Source organism: Melanerpes formicivorus, unplaced genomic scaffold (assembly GCF_026170545.1).
Source record: "Melanerpes formicivorus ecotype bairdi unplaced genomic scaffold, bMelFor1.0.p_v2 SCAF_79, whole genome shotgun sequence".
NCBI classification, from domain to species: Eukaryota; Metazoa; Chordata; class Aves; order Piciformes; family Picidae; genus Melanerpes; species Melanerpes formicivorus.
Genome location: NW_027142431.1, coordinates 518,755 through 537,228, shown reverse-complemented (window position 1 = coordinate 537,228; position 18,474 = coordinate 518,755). Strand labels below are relative to the sequence as shown.

At 51.6% G+C, this 18,474-nt stretch overlaps 2 protein-coding genes across 7 annotated transcripts in view; one reads left to right on the top strand and one right to left on the bottom strand.

The window, feature by feature from the left end:
• Positions 1 to 7,618, bottom strand: part of ESRP1 (epithelial splicing regulatory protein 1) — a 68,509-nt gene extending 60,891 nt beyond the window's left edge. For 2 of the 3 annotated variants that reach the window (XM_068164362.1, XM_068164363.1), the window contains exons 1-4: positions 7,171 to 7,617; positions 6,835 to 6,963; positions 5,919 to 6,032; positions 3,326 to 3,440 (exon numbers count right to left, since the gene is read on the bottom strand). In XM_068164362.1, coding sequence (XP_068020463.1) covers positions 3,326 to 3,440; positions 5,919 to 6,032; positions 6,835 to 6,963; positions 7,171 to 7,302 — 490 coding nt within the window. In that variant the 5' untranslated portion in view covers positions 7,303 to 7,617. Of the gene's footprint in view, positions 1 to 3,325; positions 3,441 to 5,918; positions 6,033 to 6,834; positions 6,964 to 7,170 lie in introns of all 3 variants that reach the window. The other variant, XM_068164364.1, reaches the window with a different exon arrangement.
• A 249-nt stretch (positions 7,619 to 7,867) lies between these two features.
• Positions 7,868 to 18,474, top strand: part of VIRMA (vir like m6A methyltransferase associated) — a 52,624-nt gene continuing 42,017 nt past the window's right edge. For 2 of the 4 annotated variants that reach the window (XM_068164359.1, XM_068164357.1), the window contains exon 1: positions 14,744 to 14,815. In XM_068164359.1, the coding sequence (XP_068020460.1) occupies positions 14,753 to 14,815 (63 nt within the window). In that variant the 5' untranslated portion in view covers positions 14,744 to 14,752. Of the gene's footprint in view, positions 8,451 to 14,743; positions 14,816 to 18,474 lie in introns of those variants that run through there. The other 2 variants (XM_068164361.1, XM_068164358.1) reach the window with 2 other exon arrangements.

Genomic DNA, 18,474 nt, shown 5'->3' with positions numbered 1-18,474 from the left:
ACTCCACCCTGCAGGCACTCAGGGAGCTGAAAACTGGCTCAGCCAGCTTTGCAAATCAAGAAGTGGAGCAAGTATGGGAGGGTGCAAGAACAACCCTGCTCCTTTTGTAGCCTTACACATGGTTCTTCCTAAAGAGACTTTTGACAGATCAGAGTTCCTTTCTCTGCTGGAATGTGCTCACTTCTCTAAGCATTTTGTTACTTGAAACTTCTAACTTCACTGTTCTTGCACAACACTGACTACAGAAAGTCTGCCAGAAGACTGTCTCCTACACACAAAAAATGGTTTGAGACAAAGTTAGGCAGCAGCAGCACTCAGATGAATCTCAAGTGCTTCTTCAGTCTCTTAAATTCCAGGGCATTAAAAATATTTTCTTACCTTGAATTCAAAGAAATAATGAGATGTGTAGCTTCCTGGGGGGATGGCAATGTAAAGCTTTCCCCTGAGCTCTTGCATTTGGAAGTTTGATTGTTGCAGCTTCAAGTAGTTTGCTGAAAGATTAAGCCCCAAAACCACTTTCTAAAGGAAGAATAACTCAACCAATTACTCACTTCAGTCTCTCTCTGGTCAAGATTGTGCTTGCCTTGTGTACAAGGAACACAGAAAAGCACCAGCTGCCCATTGTGTTGTGTCCTGAGTGACTGTCCAGTAGGAAGTTCTCCCCCCTGAGTGTTGGGAGCAATAGAGGCATTCTCCGTTTGCCTGTAATGTGTTGTTTAACCAAATGTTACTGATCAAAAGAGAAACTTTTGGAAGACTCTTAGCAACTTAAAGGACAGCTGAGCATTGCTGTGCAGTCATTAAACTCAATCACATTTCCCCTCAGTAATCACAAGCATCCTACACACAGGTAAATGCAGATGCAAGTACTTGAAGGGATGTGCCTCAAAATCATTCCACTCCTGCTCCCACCAGTTTGTAATCGCAGGTCTTCTGCACCTCTAGTAAATACCTTACAGCTAACCCCAAATCCTCAATGCCCACAAACCCAGCCTGCTACTTTGGGTGGCACAAACCTTGGAAGGCTCCCCTTTAACTATGGGCTTGGGGATCTGCACTTTCTACTGGAGTAACAAGAGCCTGGTCAGATTCTGTGCACTGGTCCGCAGCTGCATTTCAACCTGCTGCATTTGTGGTTAGTTTGTGTGTCCCCTGGCCCAGTGTATCCCAGTTGCTTTTCATTGGGACTTTTTCTTTGCTGCATAACTGTCTCAGGGGGAAAATAGCTGTCCTGCTCACATGAAGCAAAAAAAGCCTGCACAAAAGCTGTTTGAACTAGTCTGTAGGCTTAGCACCTGCTTCAACAACTTTTTTCCATCCCCAGCACCACATGCATGTCTAGACTCTCCAAGTGCAATTAACTTACACAGCTTCTGACACAGAAGAAGTTGGCAAATTTCAGTCAGGTGAGGAGGGAAAAAAAAAACCATCATCTTCATCAACAACACAACCAATTTCTTTAACTTTTTGCCTCTGCATCCTCCATCCCCACCACACTCAAGCAACACAGGGCAGAGACTCAATTTCAGCCATGTTGCATAAATACTACAAGTCTACAAACAAGAGCAGTTACAAAACAAGACAAACCACAAAGATGAATATGAAACCAAAATGCAGTCATTTATGTTTCTATACCCTCTGAAGTGTATCAGATCCAGAATTCAGCCCTGAGCTGAGAGCATTTGGCTAGGCTGAAAGTCTCTAGGAGCTTGTGAGAAACACTGTTGGCAACTGGCAAGCTCACTCTCAGATGATGCTGGCTCTTAAGGGCTTCCTGACACTTGGGGAGTGGGTCTGCTCTCCTCTCCCAGAAGGCAGAGAACAGCCTGCCACTGTTCCTTAGCTGAGCAGTGACACTCCAGGTGGCTACAGTCATACAGCTGTTGCACAGTGGCAGGAGTACACCAGACACTCACTCAAGGAGAAAGCAAAGGCATCTCTCCAGAACAAAACAGCTCATTGTCTTGCAGCTTCTCCCTAGCCAATGTTTTCACTGCAACTTTAAGAGGTCTCTCATCCACCTCCTAGACCATGCCACATAAGCCTTTATTTTGCTTTTCTACATAAACATTCACACTCCTACAGGAAGTGCATGGCTTTGCTTCACAGTAGGGGAAGAAGTGGTTTCTGTCCCTTCCCTAGGAAAGATTAACTTGGAATTTTGCAGATAGTGAAGCAGAGCACCCAAGCCTCCGGTAGTCAGCCTTGTGATTAAACACAAAACCACCCACACATCCCTACATTTTATGTTCTCCCTAACACAATGCCTAAGCAATATTAGCCCTGCAGTGAAAGGCCAAAAGAATTCAGAAGCCACAGAGCTTTGAGTCAGAAAAAAGATGACAGCTCTTAATGGCAACTACTCTATGGACACAATAAGCTAGGCAGGAGGGGAAAAGTTATTTTTAATAGCAACCAATTCAAAAACCCAACCCAACAATTCTCAGAGTCCTTTATCCCTCTTGCTAGCTAGCTCTTGTGATGACTGCTTCAACAGGCCAAGTGCTTTCCATGTCCAAGAGTATGTTTGGGATGAGGGCTGGAGGCTGCAGCAAGAGGGAAGCAGGGAGGAAGGCACAGCCAGATTAGTCACAGCCCCAGTTTCAGCTCTGGTAACAGTACATGGCATGCAAGTTAAACTGAGCAAAGACTAGTAAAGAGCCAGACAGGACTAGGTTACAGCCCACTTACAATTACTTAGAAAGTAATTTTAGACATGGCCATCACTGAAAGTGTCAGCACACTCCTGGCTGCATCTTAGTGCCAGCCCAGCCTCACCTGGCAAGGCCTAACACGTACAGCTCCCATGAGACTGAATTCCACATGTACCAACAGCAGCCCTGCCTTCGGTTCACTCCTGAATCAAAGCCTCACTACAAATTCACATCAAGAATAACCATCCCACCTGAGAATTGAGAGGTCTCCCAACACTCACTCTAAGCAAAAAAAAAAAACACCCAACCCAACCCCAACCAACCAACCCAAACAAACCAACAGAGCTCCCAAACAAATGAAAAGGGTTTCTATAAGCAAACAAGTGTGGCACTTCCACTGAAGCTTAAAGGCACAAAGCTATAAAGGAAATGCCCAGAAATGAAGAAGAAAGACAGGATTTGCCCCATGGGAATAGGCATGCTCATATGTGTTGGGGTTTTTTTTTATCATTATCTTTGTGAGAAAGTTCAGCACAGCTCTGAGTCACTCATTAAAGTTCTACCACCCTTAAGTATGTGTAGCAAGCAATTACTCACAGGCTCATCTCTGTTCTAACATCCAGCCCAGAGCTGCCCCCGCCAGCAGACACCATCACCGTCGGAAAGGATACATTCTGTCATGGCTGCAACATTGAGTTTGCTAACCTCAGGTGAGCCAGGGCAGCACTTCTTGAACTCTTTCCGCAAGTCAAAAAAGGAGTAGAAGCATTCAGGCAGCAAGATGTTCTGCAAAGGGACAAAGTAACTGCTGTCAGCCGGGGAGAGCTTCATTTGCTTCATCTTTAGATACCACACTTGCCTTCTCATGGGGAAGAAGCACAATCAGCCTTTGCTGCAGAGAAACTCACACAGCTCTTCTCAGCCACATCTGTACCTTCACAAGCTTCTGCTTAAGCACCACTCTCCCTGGTTTGAAGGGAGAAGTGTGGGTGGGTTGGTTTGATTTCTTCCCCCCCTCCCCACACCCCCCACTGCCAGAGCAATATTTGCCATTCTGACTAGTGCCTCTAATACAATCTATAGGTGGGAGAGCAAATGGTGCAGGCTATTGCAACATTTATCATCAACTCTTGATTCCAGTTGGAAGTGTAAAAAGCCAGAGGGCACTCAGTTCAGCTTGTAGAGCCAAGCAAATTGTGCAAGACCAGCAGAAGACATTCTGGGTTGTAGACAAGGCTGAGTTTTCAGAGGAGAGTCACATATCAAATATCTGCTCCCTTAAAGACAAAACCCAACACCCAACCCCAAGACAACAACAAAACTCCCAACTGAGTGCAGATGAAGGTTTGCTAGGGTGCAGAGACTGGCAGTCTGTGTGGTAACTGCTTTAACTGCAGCATATGAAGCTAGGATCAGGTTATAGAGCTCCTTTTTGCCCTTCCACATGCTTTTAGGTCTTTTTGGGGGGGGAGACTTGGGGAAAGATGTTTAAACCAATACAAATCCCTATTTTTTTCTGTTAGCCCCTCACCCCAGAGCTTCCCCACAGACACAATACTCAGTATCCCACTGGGTTGTTGTTTGCAATGCCTCTCCAGACCAGGGCTTTCTGCCATTTGACAACTAGTTAGCATCTTGGCATTCTAACAGAATTACAGGGCACATGAAAACAGACTTAGGGAGCCCAAAGAAAAAAAAGCTTAGGCTCTGAAACAGGTTCTGCTTTGAGAACATTAGAGCTTATCTTAGCATACGGACAGGTGCATTAGGCAAACGATACCCTTTAAAGACAAAGTTATGAAAATGCAGGTGTGCCTGCCAAGGTTTCCTGCTCTAGGTTGAGCCTGGCTGTTTGTCTTTCTTGATGAGAGATCAAGTTTTGTACTCCACTGACATTTCAGTTGAAGCCAATCCACTCTCTCCAAACGCTGTGAGCTGCTAGATGGGTTCAGACTGGGCATCTTAAAGAGAAATATCTTCTCAGGAGCCCAGTGCTTTCTGCCTATCTGGCTTCTAGTGGCCTCCCCCACCCCAATCTCAGGAATACAGCATTCCAAGAACTATTGCAGGTCTCATAAGCCTCTGATTTACATAGTCTGTAAGCAGCACAGAGCAGATTTCAAATGAATGATTCTTAATCAAACAGCATCAGAAGGTCAGGTTGAAGATTCTATTCCTATCGGTGACACTCGAATGACACAGGAAAAGGATGGCTGTCCCTAACATCAAACAATAAATGTAGGGGTTGTCCCTTCTTTCATCCACACAACTTAACTGCACAGAAGGATTAATTCTAAGACACATATCCAGTGCAAGGGAGAAGACATTCTGTTAAAAACCAGTTTCTGCATTTTCTCACATTAAACCCTCAGACAAGTTACACACAAGGACTGTCCCTTCCCTGTGGAGCATGCTCACTCTTGCTCTGCTAAACCATCAGAAGTATAAATACTGAGGACCCCAACAAGTATTACAACCAAACTCATCCAGCATCACTTTTGTAACAGGCTTGCAGCAGCAGTGCCCCTTCAAAGATGAAGCAGCAAACTGATGGTCCCAGAGCTCAGCTGCAAGGAGAGGAGCAGAACAGTTCGGCTCCAGAGCAATGCACATTCACAGCAAGCCACAAAATGAGATGCTATTAACACTGAAGAAGTTACTTCAGGACTAGAGACTCAGCATATTGCTGCAGCCCTATCATTGAATGAGAAGGAGGCTGGATCTCCTCACAGTGATTTAGCAACGCTGAAGTTACAGAAAGCTCTAGACCATGGGACTAGTCATCACTCACAGCCTGCCTCAAACTGCCATGCAGCTCCTCACCAATGCAAGCACCGCCCTTGGAGCACCAACTGAATGCAAAGGCTGCAAGCTGATGAAGCTACAGGTGACTGTAAAATTTCAACAGACAGTTTATGCTGGAGATGGTTAACTCTTTGGCAACACTTCCAAATCCCTACTCGTTAACCCATTGTGGTACTGGCACTACAGAGTACTGGAACTCTGTCAATTCATTGCCCCTTTCTCAAACACTTCACTCAGTAAAATCTCCTGATTCAAGTTAAAAAGGCATCTGAGGGCTACAGAAGGACAGGACACAGTCTATGCCTGCCACACAGGCTCTTAGGCTGGCAAGGACACGAACATGTGAGCAATATTTGTGCTATGGCTGTGTGAAGGCACCCTCACTCTAAAGAGAAGGTGATCAGTTTGCAAGAAACCAGGTGAAGAACACCAAGGGTCAAACAATCCACAGCTACATACCTTTTTGGAAGCTTCAGGGTGCAGAACCTGCCTAATGTGCAGCTGCCCATCAGTACAGAAACAGAAGGAAGTGCCTACACCAATGTTCAGCTCGTTGCTCACAGACTGATTAAACTGAAAGCAAGAACAAGAGACACACGTGAAAGATCAGAGCGGCTGCACTAGGCAGTCTCATCAGTTATTCCCAGGGAGCTGGAGTTTCTTTTTGTAGTTATGTTTCTTATTATCTAAGCACATGATAGGTTTCATGATAATTATCTTGACAAGGAAATTCACCCTTTCCCCCATGTCTAATGAGATGTGGCCACCCAGACAGTGCACATCGTGCTAAAAAGCAATAAGTTAATTAAAAGCCCCCAATCATTTCCCAGGAGCATTTGCAAAAGCACTACAAGGAGAGGTAAAGCTGGCTGCAGAGAGCTAAGGGAGTGCCAGGATAAAAGAGCCTTTTGGAGAGGAGGCATGCTTTCAGCATTACCCTCAGTGAGAATCACGCACACCACCTTGTTTATCTAGAGGCTTCAGTACCCTCTCCTATCCAGGACAGATGAGCCACCATAAGCCTGAATGGGGCCTGCCACCAGCCAGCCTTTTCAAGGGACACCTAAATTTGACCATTTGCAAGACTTTTTAGGGCTCAGGGTCCAGCACAGCAGGAGGTCAGTATCAAAGGGATGGCTGGACCCTATCTTCCTCTCTTGGGGTTTAGTCTCTTCCAAGGTGGAAGAGCAAAAGACAAGGAAGAAATCCACACAAAGCCCACCGCTGATCAAGTTACCTGGCCCACATCTGGCCCTGTGCCAGGCTCCATTGCCCCAAGAATGGTAGTAGAAGGGAAAATGAACAACACTGCTTCTACCCCACTTGGGAGCTCCCAAGAGAAACCAGAACCCAGCAACTGATTATGGGGCTTCACCTGTCTCAGTGCCTGCTCCAGCGGTGGAGCCAGTGCCAGGCTCTCCACATCCACCTGGGTGATCTGCCGGCACTCAGTTGTCAGCTCCGGGTGGTCAGGCCGGACCAGCACGTCGTGCAGGTGTCCCAGCTCCAGAGAAAGCAGAGGGGGAGCGAGTCAGCTTCTCAGGCTAGATGTCCTCACCTGCAGCACCAGCCCCTGCCCTCCACCAGAGGCTGCTCCAGCCTGGGGAGCCCACCACCAGCCCCGCGCTAGGGCCACCACTCTGGTACCCAGCACAGCAGGGGCCAGGGGGAAGCAGCAAGTCGGGGTGTTACCCGCTCGGGGAAAAAATACCTCCTTGGTTCTCAGGTCGACCACTTTCCACAAAAGTTGGAGCAGTTCTCTCTCATCCGAGCCCAGCCTGGCCCCATTAGTGCCGGCCGTGGTCACGAAGAGGATCACCAGGTAATCGGGAGACGCCGTCATGGTGCCACCGAGGCGGCGGAGAGGATAAAAACGGGGAACAAAAGCCAAACCAAAAACCCCAACCAACCTAGCAGAAGGAAAGAAAGAAAAGAGAAGAAAAGGGGGAAAGAAGCGGGAGGTGGGGGAGAGGAAAGAGGCCAGAAACTTTCCCTGCCCGAGGAGCTTCCAAGAGAGACCCAAAGTGCCCCAGCCCCACCTGCGGCCTCCCGGCGCGGGGGAGGCTCACAGCCGTCCCCTGTTCGGCAGGGCGGGCGGCAGCCGCTCGCTCGCCGGCCGCAGCCCCAGGAGGCGCGCAATGGCCGCGGCTTTTCTGCGCGGGGCGCGGCCGCACCTGCCCAGCCCCCGCCCCACGTGGTGCAGGTAGCGCACACCTGGCGCCGCCTGCCTCGCCCCGGCCCCGTCGCGCAGGGACGTGGCAGCCCCGGGGCGGGGGCGGGCGGAGCTGGAGGGCCGTGATTGCGGGTGGGACGCCCGGCGCCGGGCCGAGGCTGCGGGGGGTGGGCAGCGGTCGCGGCCGCCAAGTTGTCCGAGGACGCTGGAGGCCTTTGAGAAGCCTTGACGTGCACCGACGGCAGCTCGAACCCGGCCGGGCTGCGTCTTCCGCTGTCGGTGGGATTCCGCCTCACCGACGGAGTAGACGGAAGGGAGTGGGCCCGGGCGGCGGCCGTTCACTCTTGCCGGGACATGTGGCGGGCGGGAAGGGCAGGTCGGCTCCGCGTTCGCCCAGGCGGAAGGGGAGAGGGAGAGGGAGAGGGCCGCGGAGCCTGCAGCCGCCCCGGCGGGTCAGCGCCGTCGGCGCGGGGCGAGCGCGGCTGTCGGGGGCCGCAGGGATCGGGCTGTGCGGCGCCAGGCGGTACCGTGGCGGTGTGCGGACCCGGGAGCAGCTCCTGTCCGGGGCAGCCTGTGGGCTCGGGACGGCGGAGCCCTTTTCTCCGTCGTTCTGATGGCAGCTGCACGGCCGGTCCCGCCGTGTGCTAGCGGCTGACCGGTTCGGCTGTCACAGCCTTTCCCCCTCGACCAGCTGTGGTGATTACGGTCCTTTCGACAGCAACCTCTCTTCTGGGGAATTTGTTTTAAACGCATATTGCTCAAAATGCCATTTCTTCGTGACGAATAGCTGAAAAGGTCACTGAATGCAGAGTAAACAGGTAACGCTCGCCTTCCCCAAGGAAATCCCTGAAGCACAGCGAGTTCTCTGAAGTCCCAGTTGTGTATTTCCAGCTTCACTGTGATGCTGCTTCTCTGCTTTTTCCCTGAGGTGATGGTGCACATGATACTTTTCTTCATCGCTGCTGTAGGCTTCCCGCCTTGTCTTTCTTTAAGGCATATTGGCATTTGCTGGTGTGGCAGGAAGGGACGGGATGTGTTTCACAAGCGCTGGGATCCTGTCCGACCCTGAGTAGCCCACGCAGTGCTGGGGGGTGCCTATGTCTTGTCCTGCCCTGCTGCAATACTGCTACCAAATTTCTGCTCGATGGTTTTTGTGCCCTCAAGACAATCTTGGTGTGACCGAGGGTGGATGGAGAAATCTTCACCCTTTTTGGAGTAATATTTTGAAAATGGCATCCACTGATAGCAGTTACTGCAGACTGGGGGTGGTGGTGGTGTTAAGGATGGCCAATTTTTGCCTCCAGCTTTTAAAAGCTGTGGCTGAAACTGGCCATGTGAGCCTGGCGTCAGGGACATGTGAGCTAATGGTGCCCCTGTTCTGGGAGGGGTAGGGTGCCTGGTTCTCTTTGTGCATTTGCCTCAAGACTTTCTGGTGCATGGAGTAGAACATACCTGCTGTGGCTCACTGGGGAATGTGTCCTCGGTAGTGGCTGCAGCTGATCTGTGCTCAGCATCTGAGGAGTGGGGTTGGTGGTCACACGCGGAGTTTGCTGTGCGACCCTTGCCTAACCTGGAGCAAGGGAATTGGATGGTACAGAGAATTTCTGTGCACAGTTTCCCTTTCAGGTCTTAGTTTAGGGCAACTTCTTCTTCTTAAAAGAAAGTAAACAACCTTTAGCATGAAAGCCTTGAAGTACATTTCTGAAATGACTTTGCACTGGAGCATGCCAGATAGGTAGTGCTTGCTGGGTTGGCTGCTTGGCTGTCAGGGAAACCTAATTTCCTTCCCAACATCTGCTTGGGCTTTGAGATGCAGTCTTTGTCTTTGAGAATCATTGATGGAGGGATAGCTGTTCCTTTACTTGTGATTTGTTGTGTTCTAGCTTACACACTGCTTTTTTTCCTTCCCTTTTGTGCATTATTGTCTCATCCTATCTTGCCTCTTTCCAGCTAAGAGCATCAGGCTCCCCAGTGTATTGCTGCAGCAGGCTGCCATTACCCTTTTCACAGGTTAAGCTGTACCCCCAAAATGATTTCTAATTCCTTTTCCATCGTTTGAGTTCCTGGTTAATCCATGTTTTATTTTGGGGAGCCACTTGTGGCTAATTGCTATTGTAGTGCCATTACCTTCTATTTTTCTCTTTCTTGGGTAACACATTCCCTAAAATGCCTGTTTTCCAGCCTCAGTTCCCATTCCACCTTCCTTCTTTCCTGCCTGCAGTATCTAGTCTGACAGCATGCACCAGTTGTTCAGGTTCCTGTGTTGTGTTGCCCAGGCTCCTGGCGTCAGTGTACTCTCATTCCAGTTGCTTCTTCCTGGCCTGTCGTTATCCCAGGGCTGGGTTAAGCATAGCCTTTGCATGTAGTGTCACCCTCAAGATGACATCAGTGTTGTCAACTGCAGGAATGTACCAGGGCACTGCAACCTCTGCAAGCACCTTCTTGCTGTTTTTCTCTCCTCTGATCTTCCTTCTGTTTCCTGCCTTGTTTCCAAATTTCTCTCCTCTGATCCTCCTCCTGTTTCCTGCCTGCTGTCCATCCATTTAATTTCCAAGCCCTTTGCTAATCTCACAGTGTCACAGTATCACCAAGGTTGGAAGAGACCTCAAAGATCATCAAGTTCAACCTGTCACCACAGACCTCATGACTAAACCATGGCACCAAGTGCCACATCCAATCCCCTCTTGAACACCTCCAGGGATGGGGACTCCACCACCTCCCTGGGCAGCACATTCCAATGGCTAATAACTCTCTCAGTAAAGAACTTTATCCTCACCTCCAGCCTAAACTTCCCCTGGCACAGCTTGAGACTGTGTCCTCATGTTCTGGTGCTGCTTGCCTGGGAGAAGAGACCAACCCCCACCTGGCTACAACCTCCCTTCAGGGAGTTGGAGAGAGCAATGAGGTCTCCCCTGAGCCTCCTCTTCTCCAGGCTAAGCAACCCCAGCTCCCTCAGCCTCTCCTCACAGGGCTGTGCTCCAAACCCCTCCCCAGCCTCGTTGCCCTTCTCTGGACACCTTCAAGTGTCTCAATGTCCTTCTTAAACTGAGGGGCCCAGAACTGGACACAGGTCTCAAGGTGTGGCCTAACCAATGAAAATACAGGGGCACAATGACTTCCCTGCTCCTGCTGGCCACACTATTCCCAATGCAGGCCAGGATGCCTTTGGCCTTCTTGGCCACCTGGGCACACTGCTGGCTCATGTTTAGGCAGCTGTCAATCAGCACCCCCAGGTCCCTCTCTGTTTGACAGCTCTCCAGCCACTCTGACCCCAGCCTGTAGCTCTGCATGGGGTTGTTGTGGCCAAAGTGCAGCACCCAGCACTTGGACTTGTTGAATGCCATCCTGTTGGCCTCTGCCCATCTGTCCAGCCTGGTAAGGTCCCTCTGCAGAGCCCTTCTGCCCTCTAACAGATCAACATCTGTTCCCAACTTGGTGTCATAACTGTTTCTCTGTCCTTTTTGTATCTGATTTCCGACATGTTCTCTCTGTCACTTTCCATTCCAGGACAGCTCTGGAACTGCTCACACCTTCCTTCATGCCAAGGAACTGGTCTTAACACCATCCCCTGACCACAGCAAGAGATCTGTGTGCCTCCTTATTTAGCTCTCCTTGTATTTCTGAAGCTTCCTCCTCTCACCCACTGACCCCCTTCCTCCCAGTTTATTTTGAACAGAAGGGTGACTTTGCACATCTCACTTCTCCAAGTTTTTTCCTGTGTGTTCTGTCTCCCACCCTAACTCATTGCTTTATAGGAGGGTCTTCAATTCACTCCAATACTACCTGCAACTCTCTTATCCCTTCCTGTGCAGACCTTTGGTATCATTCATTCCCATCAGTGCTCCTGTTTCCTTTAGAGTATCAACTGTTTACAACTGGGAGAATCAGCAGAGCTGTATCAGGAACAGTGTGGCCAGCAGGAGCAGGGAAGTCATTCTGCCCTGTGCTCAGCACTGGTTAGGCCACACCTTGAGTCCTGTGTCCAGTTCAGGGATCTGCAGTTTAGGAAAGATGTTGAGATGCTGGAAGGTGTCCAGAGAAGGGCAACAAAACTGGGGAGGGGTCTGGAGCACAGCCCTGTGAGGAGAGGCTGAGGGAGCTGGGGTTGCTCAGCCTGGAGAAGAGGAGGCTCAGGGGAGACCTTCTTGCCATCTACATCTCCCTGAAGGGAGGTTGTAGCCAGGTGGGAGTTGGTCTCTTCTCCTAGGCAGGCACCCAGCACCAGAACAAGAGGACACGGTCTCAAGCTGTGCCAGGGGAGGTTTAGGCTGGATGTTAGGGAGAAGCTCTTCCCAGAAAGAGAGATTGGCCATTGGAATGTGCTGCCCAGGGAGGTGATGGAGTCACCCCATCACTGGAGGTATTTAGGAAGAGACTGGCTGGGGTGCTCGGTGCCATGGTTTAGTTGATCAGATGGTGTTGGATGATAGGTTGGACTTGATGATCTTGAAGGTCTTTTCCAACCTGGTTAATTCTATTCCTAGCCCTGTTCTATTCCTATTCTGTCTTGCAGCAAAGAAATGCCACTGACTTGTAAGCCCAGCTATGGGCTGAAATCAATGACACTGCATTCAAAACCACCTGAATTTAATCCTGCAAAGCTGATTCTTCCCACAGCCAGAGCCATAACTGCTATCAGCAGCGAGGGAGTCACTGCAGATAAAAACACCGGGCTGGAATTCCCCTGCCAGTTACTGCAACTCCTTGTAGTAGCTCATCTAGCTGCAGCACTGTTCCAGGCGATCCCAGGAGAGGACACTTCTGACCGGGAGTGTGCTTCTCTGGCACAACAGAACATCTGGTGATGCCCATGTTTGGAGTAGATCTGAAAAGCTACACTTGCATAGAAGTTTCCAGAGACCCCCACAAACATAACCCAAATAAGCCATGGCAAGTGTCACTAGAGCTGGTTTATCTACAATAAAGAAATACTTGTATTTAACTCCAGGGCTTTAGATCCCTTTTATTCTTCAGGATGAGAGAGGGTCCCAGCTTGGGGGAGGAGTGAGAGCAGCACAGCCAGGGAGGCCCCTTGATTCTCAGCTTCTGAAATGCTTCTCAGAAGGGGTTTGCAGTGGTTTAATGATGACTGATGAAAGAGTGTGAGGAGGCTGCAGCGTGTTTTCAGGGGATTCGGAAGCGAATCCGGCTGATGCGCTGCCACAGAATGCCTCATCAGGTGTGCCAATAAAACTAGTTGTGGGACTGTGTGTTATGTTCACTATGGGACAGTGTGTTCAACACGTGGTGTGTGGAGAGAGGAGCTTCCTGAACTAGTTTCACTGCTGAAAAGGGATACATTAAACCACAGCCTTGTTTGAACTGATGCAATGTTTCCCTGTAAAGTCCAACCGAGTGGAGGACTGCAGCTCCCGGTGCAAATGAAACCTTGGAGTGCTGAGAGTAGCAAACTTAGCTACAGGAAAGAAAAAAAAAAGGGAAAAGAAAAGACCTGTCAGTTCCAGGTGTGCACTCAAACCAGCTTGTTTCACTAAGAAGCTATTCCAGAAGCAAGACACAGAGAACAAGGTGTAATTATTACTGTTAGGGGAAGTGCAGATAGGTGGTTGGGGCTTTGCACGGCAATTCAGAGATGTTACAAATCCTTTCCCAGGCTTCCTCTCAAAGCAGGCAGTGCGGTTTTGCTGTCGTACACGGAGAGCTTGTCCACAAAACTTGTGTAAGCACACACTGCTTGCATAATCTCGGGTCCACATCCTTCTCCCGCTCCTGGGCTGGCTTTGGCTTCACGGCGTCTCTAATGCCTTGCACAGCTGCACCCATCTGGATGTGCTCCTGCGCTGGATTCTATGCTCCTGCTCTGGCAGGGGGGGTGGACTCGATGACCATCGGAGGTCCCTTCCAACCCCTAACACCCTATGATCCTGTGAACTCGGTTGCCGGTGCAGAAGGACGCCGGATGCTGAACCAGAACATGAGGAGATGCAGAAAGATTGCGAGGAATGTTTTTTACACGAACTTGAGAGAAGTAGCGCGCTCCTATATCCGGAAAGGATTCGTTTTAAATACGGAAAGGCTGCAGAGTAAATCGCTCATGCGGGACTGAAATTAGTCGCTGTCGAGCCGGAGCTCAGTCTTTTCACACCAGGCAGAACCAAAGCCGGAGCAGGCTGCAGCGGCGCCCGGCCAATTTCACGGCCGTGGGGAGCCCGCGCCGTGTCTCCGGAGCGGCACCACCTCCCAGCCCCAGCGGCCCCGCTCCCTCCAGCGCGCAGCCATCGCTGAGGGCAAAGCCCGTCCGGCCTCCGCTTTCCGGCCCCGAGCCTTTGCTCTGCTCCAGTACAGCTGACGGCGCCACAAGTGCCCCTCCATAGCTCCCGGCTGCCAGCCTCAGCCCGCCCGCCCGCCGCTGCCCTGCCTCCCCTGCCCCTGCCGCTGCCTCCCTTGCCGCTCCCCTGCCCCTGCCGCTGCCTCCCCTGCCGCTGCCTCCCTTGCCGCTGCCCTGCCTCCCCTGCCTCTGCCTCCCCTGCCCCTGCCTCTGCCTCCCCTGCCTCTGCCTCCCCTGCCCCTGCCGCAGCCTCCCTTGCCGCTGCCCTGCCGCCGCTGCCCTGCCTCCCCTGCCCCTGCCTCCCTTGCCGCTCCCCTGCCCCTGCCGCTGCCTCCCTTGCCGCTCCCCTGCCCCTGCCGCTGCCTCCCCTGCCGCTGCCTCCCTTGCCGCTGCCCTGCCTCCCCTGCCTCTGCCTCCCCTGCCTCTGCCTCCCCTGCCCCTGCCGCAGCCTCCCTTGCCGCTGCCCTGCCGCCGCTGCCCTGCCTCCCCTGCCCCTGCCTCCCCTGCCCCTGCCTCCCCTGCCCCTGCCTCCCTTGCCCCTGCCTCCCTTGCCCCTGCCTCCCTTGCCGCTGCCCCTGCCTCCCCTGCCGCTACCCTGCCTCCCCTGCCGCTGCCCTGCCTCCCCTGCCGCTGCCCTGCCTCCCCTGCCCCTGCCGCTGCCTCCCTTGCCCCTGCCGCTGCCTCCCCTGCCCCTGCCGCTGCCTCCCTTGCCCCTGCCGCTGCCCTGCCTCCCCTGCCGGCGCTGGGGGCGCCAGGCCCCGCCCCGCCGCGGCGGCGCCCCGGAAGCGCTGCTCTGCCGCCCGGAAGTGCTTCCCCGTCGGCCGAGGCAAGATGGCGGTGGACACCGCAACCGAGCTGCTGTTTCTAGACACCTTCAAGCACCAGAGTGGGGAGGTAACGCGGCGGGGGTGTTGGGACCACTGCTCTTTTATCCTTGTCTCTTCCCGATTCCTGTCGGTGCCCTCTTGTCCGCGTCAGGGCTTCCTGTGCAGCGGCGGCGGCGGGGCACGAAGCGCCGCTGGGCTGAGCGGGGCTAGGGTAGGCCTCACTCGCCTGAGTGGGGTTGCCGGGCAGGAAGATTCAGCTTTTGGACAGATGCCAGCCAAAGGGAGATCTCAGCCTCCTCCCCACCTTGCCCCCGAAGCTTCACCGGGCGCGGCGCGCCTCGGCCATCGCTGCCCTGGTGCCGCTGGCAGGAGACTGTGGGAGGAGCGGCTAGCGGGGAACAAAGAGGATAGAACCGATTCGAGACGTCCCTGAGGAAGTCAGGGAGAGCATCATACCCGGCTGCTCGTGAAATACCCAGCGCTTTTGTGTGGCTAACGAGGAGCAGGGGTGCTTGTGTGTGAGAGAGAGAAGCTCAGATTTATGCAGCCGGTACGCGTCGTGAGCAGAATGAGTATTTCAGGCTTGCTCTAGCAGTGCGAGGTCGCGGGAGTATTCCACTGGAAGGCTGTTTGGATCCTGAGCATCCTTGAGGCTGCTTGTGATGCAGCAAGTTTGCCCAGGGCTCGTTGCCCAGCCCGCTGTGCTGTTCAGGGCGGGAAAAGGGCTGCTGGGGATGCAGACTCCTCAGCAGCAACCCTTCCTCCTGAAATCTGAGCCTTCCACTTTTAAAGAGAACGCAAAGAGCTCCTCCAGCCCTCCTCTCAGGCCCCATTCTTCTTTATGAAGTTGCTCTCCGTGTTGTAGGGGGATTCCTTTTGTTCTGCCTTGTCAGATGTAGATGTTGTATTTGGGTGCTAAGGGCTGTGTGCTTAGATTGCTTCCTGAAGGACTGTGATGAGTGCCTGAAAGCACAGGCTTCAAAACGCTCAGAACAACTACCTGTGACTATTTCTCTGCTTATTAAATGTCTACAAATCTTGCTGCCTTTTTTGGTGCCTTGTGCTCATCGTTTTTAGATTTCCTTTGCTTTCTGATTGTGATGGAAGTTATCTCACTTGTGACTGCAGATCAATTGGGGCTTAAGTTTTCATTGTTTAGCTTTGTTGGCAGGCACTGCAATGGTTTTTCTCTGTCTTTTTTGGTTTTTTGGTGGTGCTTGGTTAGGGTTTTTTTTTTTGGTATATTTGATTTTTTACTGTTTAGTGTTTGTTTGGTTTTACCAGTGCAGTGCTGGCTGCTCCAGTTGGCTGACTGGAAATGCTCCCTGAGAAACAAGATTCTGAGCTGCTGTTCCAGAAAGTCTTTCAGAAGCTTGCAGATGGACCTAGAGCTGATCTCTGTGTGTCTATATAGAGTAGAATAGAATAGAATAGAATAGACCAGGTTGGAAGAGACCTTCAAGATCATGGTGTCCAACCTATCATCCAACACCACCTAATCAACTAACCCATGGCACCAAGCACCCTATCAAGTCTCCTCCTGAACACCTCCAGTGATGGTGACTCCACCACCTCCCCAGGCAGCACATTCCAATGGGCAATCACTCTCTCTGTGTAGAACTTCTTCCTAACCTCCAGCCTAAACCTCCCCTGGTGCAGCCTGAGACTGTGTCCTCTTGTTCTGGTGCTGGCTGCCTGGGAGAAGAGACCAACCTCTGCCTGTCTACAACCTCCCTTCAGGGAGTTGGAGAGAGCAATAAGGTCACCCCTGAGTCTCCTTCTCTCCAGGCTAAGCAACCCCAGCTCCCTCAGCCTCTCCTCACAGGGCTGTGTTCCAAGCCCCTCACCAACTTTGTTGCCCTTCCCTGGACACCTTCCAGCAAGTCAACCTCCTTCCTAAACTGAGGGGCCCAGGACTGGACACAGGACTCAAGGTGTGATAGAGGTGGTGTAGAAATATACCAATGCTGAATGTATTCAGTCTAGTGAGATTTCAGCATGAATTTGGTGACTGCAACATGGGAAGTCACTGTGACCCTATAATTACTTCCCAGTTTGCTCAGACGTCCTTTAGGAGTGCAGAAGCATAACATCCCTTTGTACTTGCTATTTCTGTGTGCTAAACATTAGTGTTACAGAAACAGTGAGGTGATTCTGCCACTCTGCTCTGGTGAGACCTCATCTGCAGTGCTGTGTCCAGCTCTGGGGCCCCCCGCACAAGAGAGAGATGGACCTGCTGGAGTAGGTCCAGAGGAAGGCCACAGAGATGCTCAGAGGGCTGGAGCACCTCTGCTGTGAAGACAGGCTGAGAGGGTTGGGGCTGTTCAGCTTAGAGAAGAGAAGGCTCTGGGGAGGCCTTAGAGCTACATTTCAACACCTGAAGGGGACCTACAGGAAGGCTGGGGAGGGACTGTTCAGAAGGGTTTGGAGTGATAGGACTAGGGGCAATGGTTTGAAACTGGAGCAGGGGGAATTTAGGTAGCACATCAGGAGGAAGTTCTGCACAGTGAGAGTGGTGAAACACTGGAACAGGCTGCCCAGGGATGTGGTTGAGGCTCCATCCCTGGGGACATTCAGGCTCAGACTGGATGTGTCCTTGTGCAGCCTGCTGTAGCTGGAGGTGTCCCTGCTGAGTGCAGGGGGGTTGGACAAGATGCCCTTTGAGGCTCCCTTCCAGCTCAGTGTAATCTGTGAAGCTGTTACCTAAAGGTTTTCAGATGCTGTTGCAAAATTGGAGCAATAAACAGCATGCAGAATTTTTGTGGAGATGGAGCCAAACATGCTGTCATTTTAATTTCTAATACTGCATTTGAGTGTGACATCTGCTAGCAGTTAACATTAGAACACACTTTGTCTTCAGTTATAAATGTGATAGGCTTTAATAAAAGGGACCTCTTTACTCAGTTTCTCCTCATAGTTTCAGTTCTGTTCTGGGTTTTACTCTTTACCAGCATACCTTCTATTAGAGGAAAAACTCATGGATGTTTAAAAGATGCTTGCAAATAAAGGGAATTAGAATCAACCAGGTTGGAAAAGACCTCAGAGATCATCAAGTCCAACCTAGTACCTAATACCCAACACCTCCTGACAACTCAGCCATGGCTCCAAGTGCCACATCCAAGCCTTTTTTGAACACCTTCAGGGATGGTGACTCCACCACCTCCCTGGGCAGCACATTCCAATGGCCAGTTACTCTTTCTGGGAAGAGCTTTCTCCTCACCTCCAGCCTAAACCTCCCCTGGCACCCCATCCAGTCTCTTCCTAAACACCTCCAGGGATGGTGACTCCACCACCTCTCTGGGCAGCACATTCCAATGGCCAATCTCTCCTTCTGGGAAGAACTTCTTCCTCACCTCCAGCCTAAACTTCCCCTAGCACAGCTTGAGACTGTGTCCTCTTGTTCTGGTGCTGGTTGCCTGGGAGAAGAGACCAACCCCCACCTGGCTACAACCTCCCTTCATGGAGCTGTAGAAGGCAAGAAGGTCTCCCCTGAGCCTCCTCTTCTCCAGGCTAAGCAACCCCAGCTCCCTCAGCCTCTCCTCACAGGGCTGTGCTCAAGGCCTCTCCCCAGCCTCGTTGCCCTTCTCTGGACACCTTCAAGTGTCTCAATGTCCTTCTTAAACTGAGGGGCCCAGAACTGGACACAGGACTCAAGGTGTGGCCTAACCAATGCTAAGTACATTAATGATGTAGACAAAAGCTTCTTAGGGAAAGAAAGTTAATATA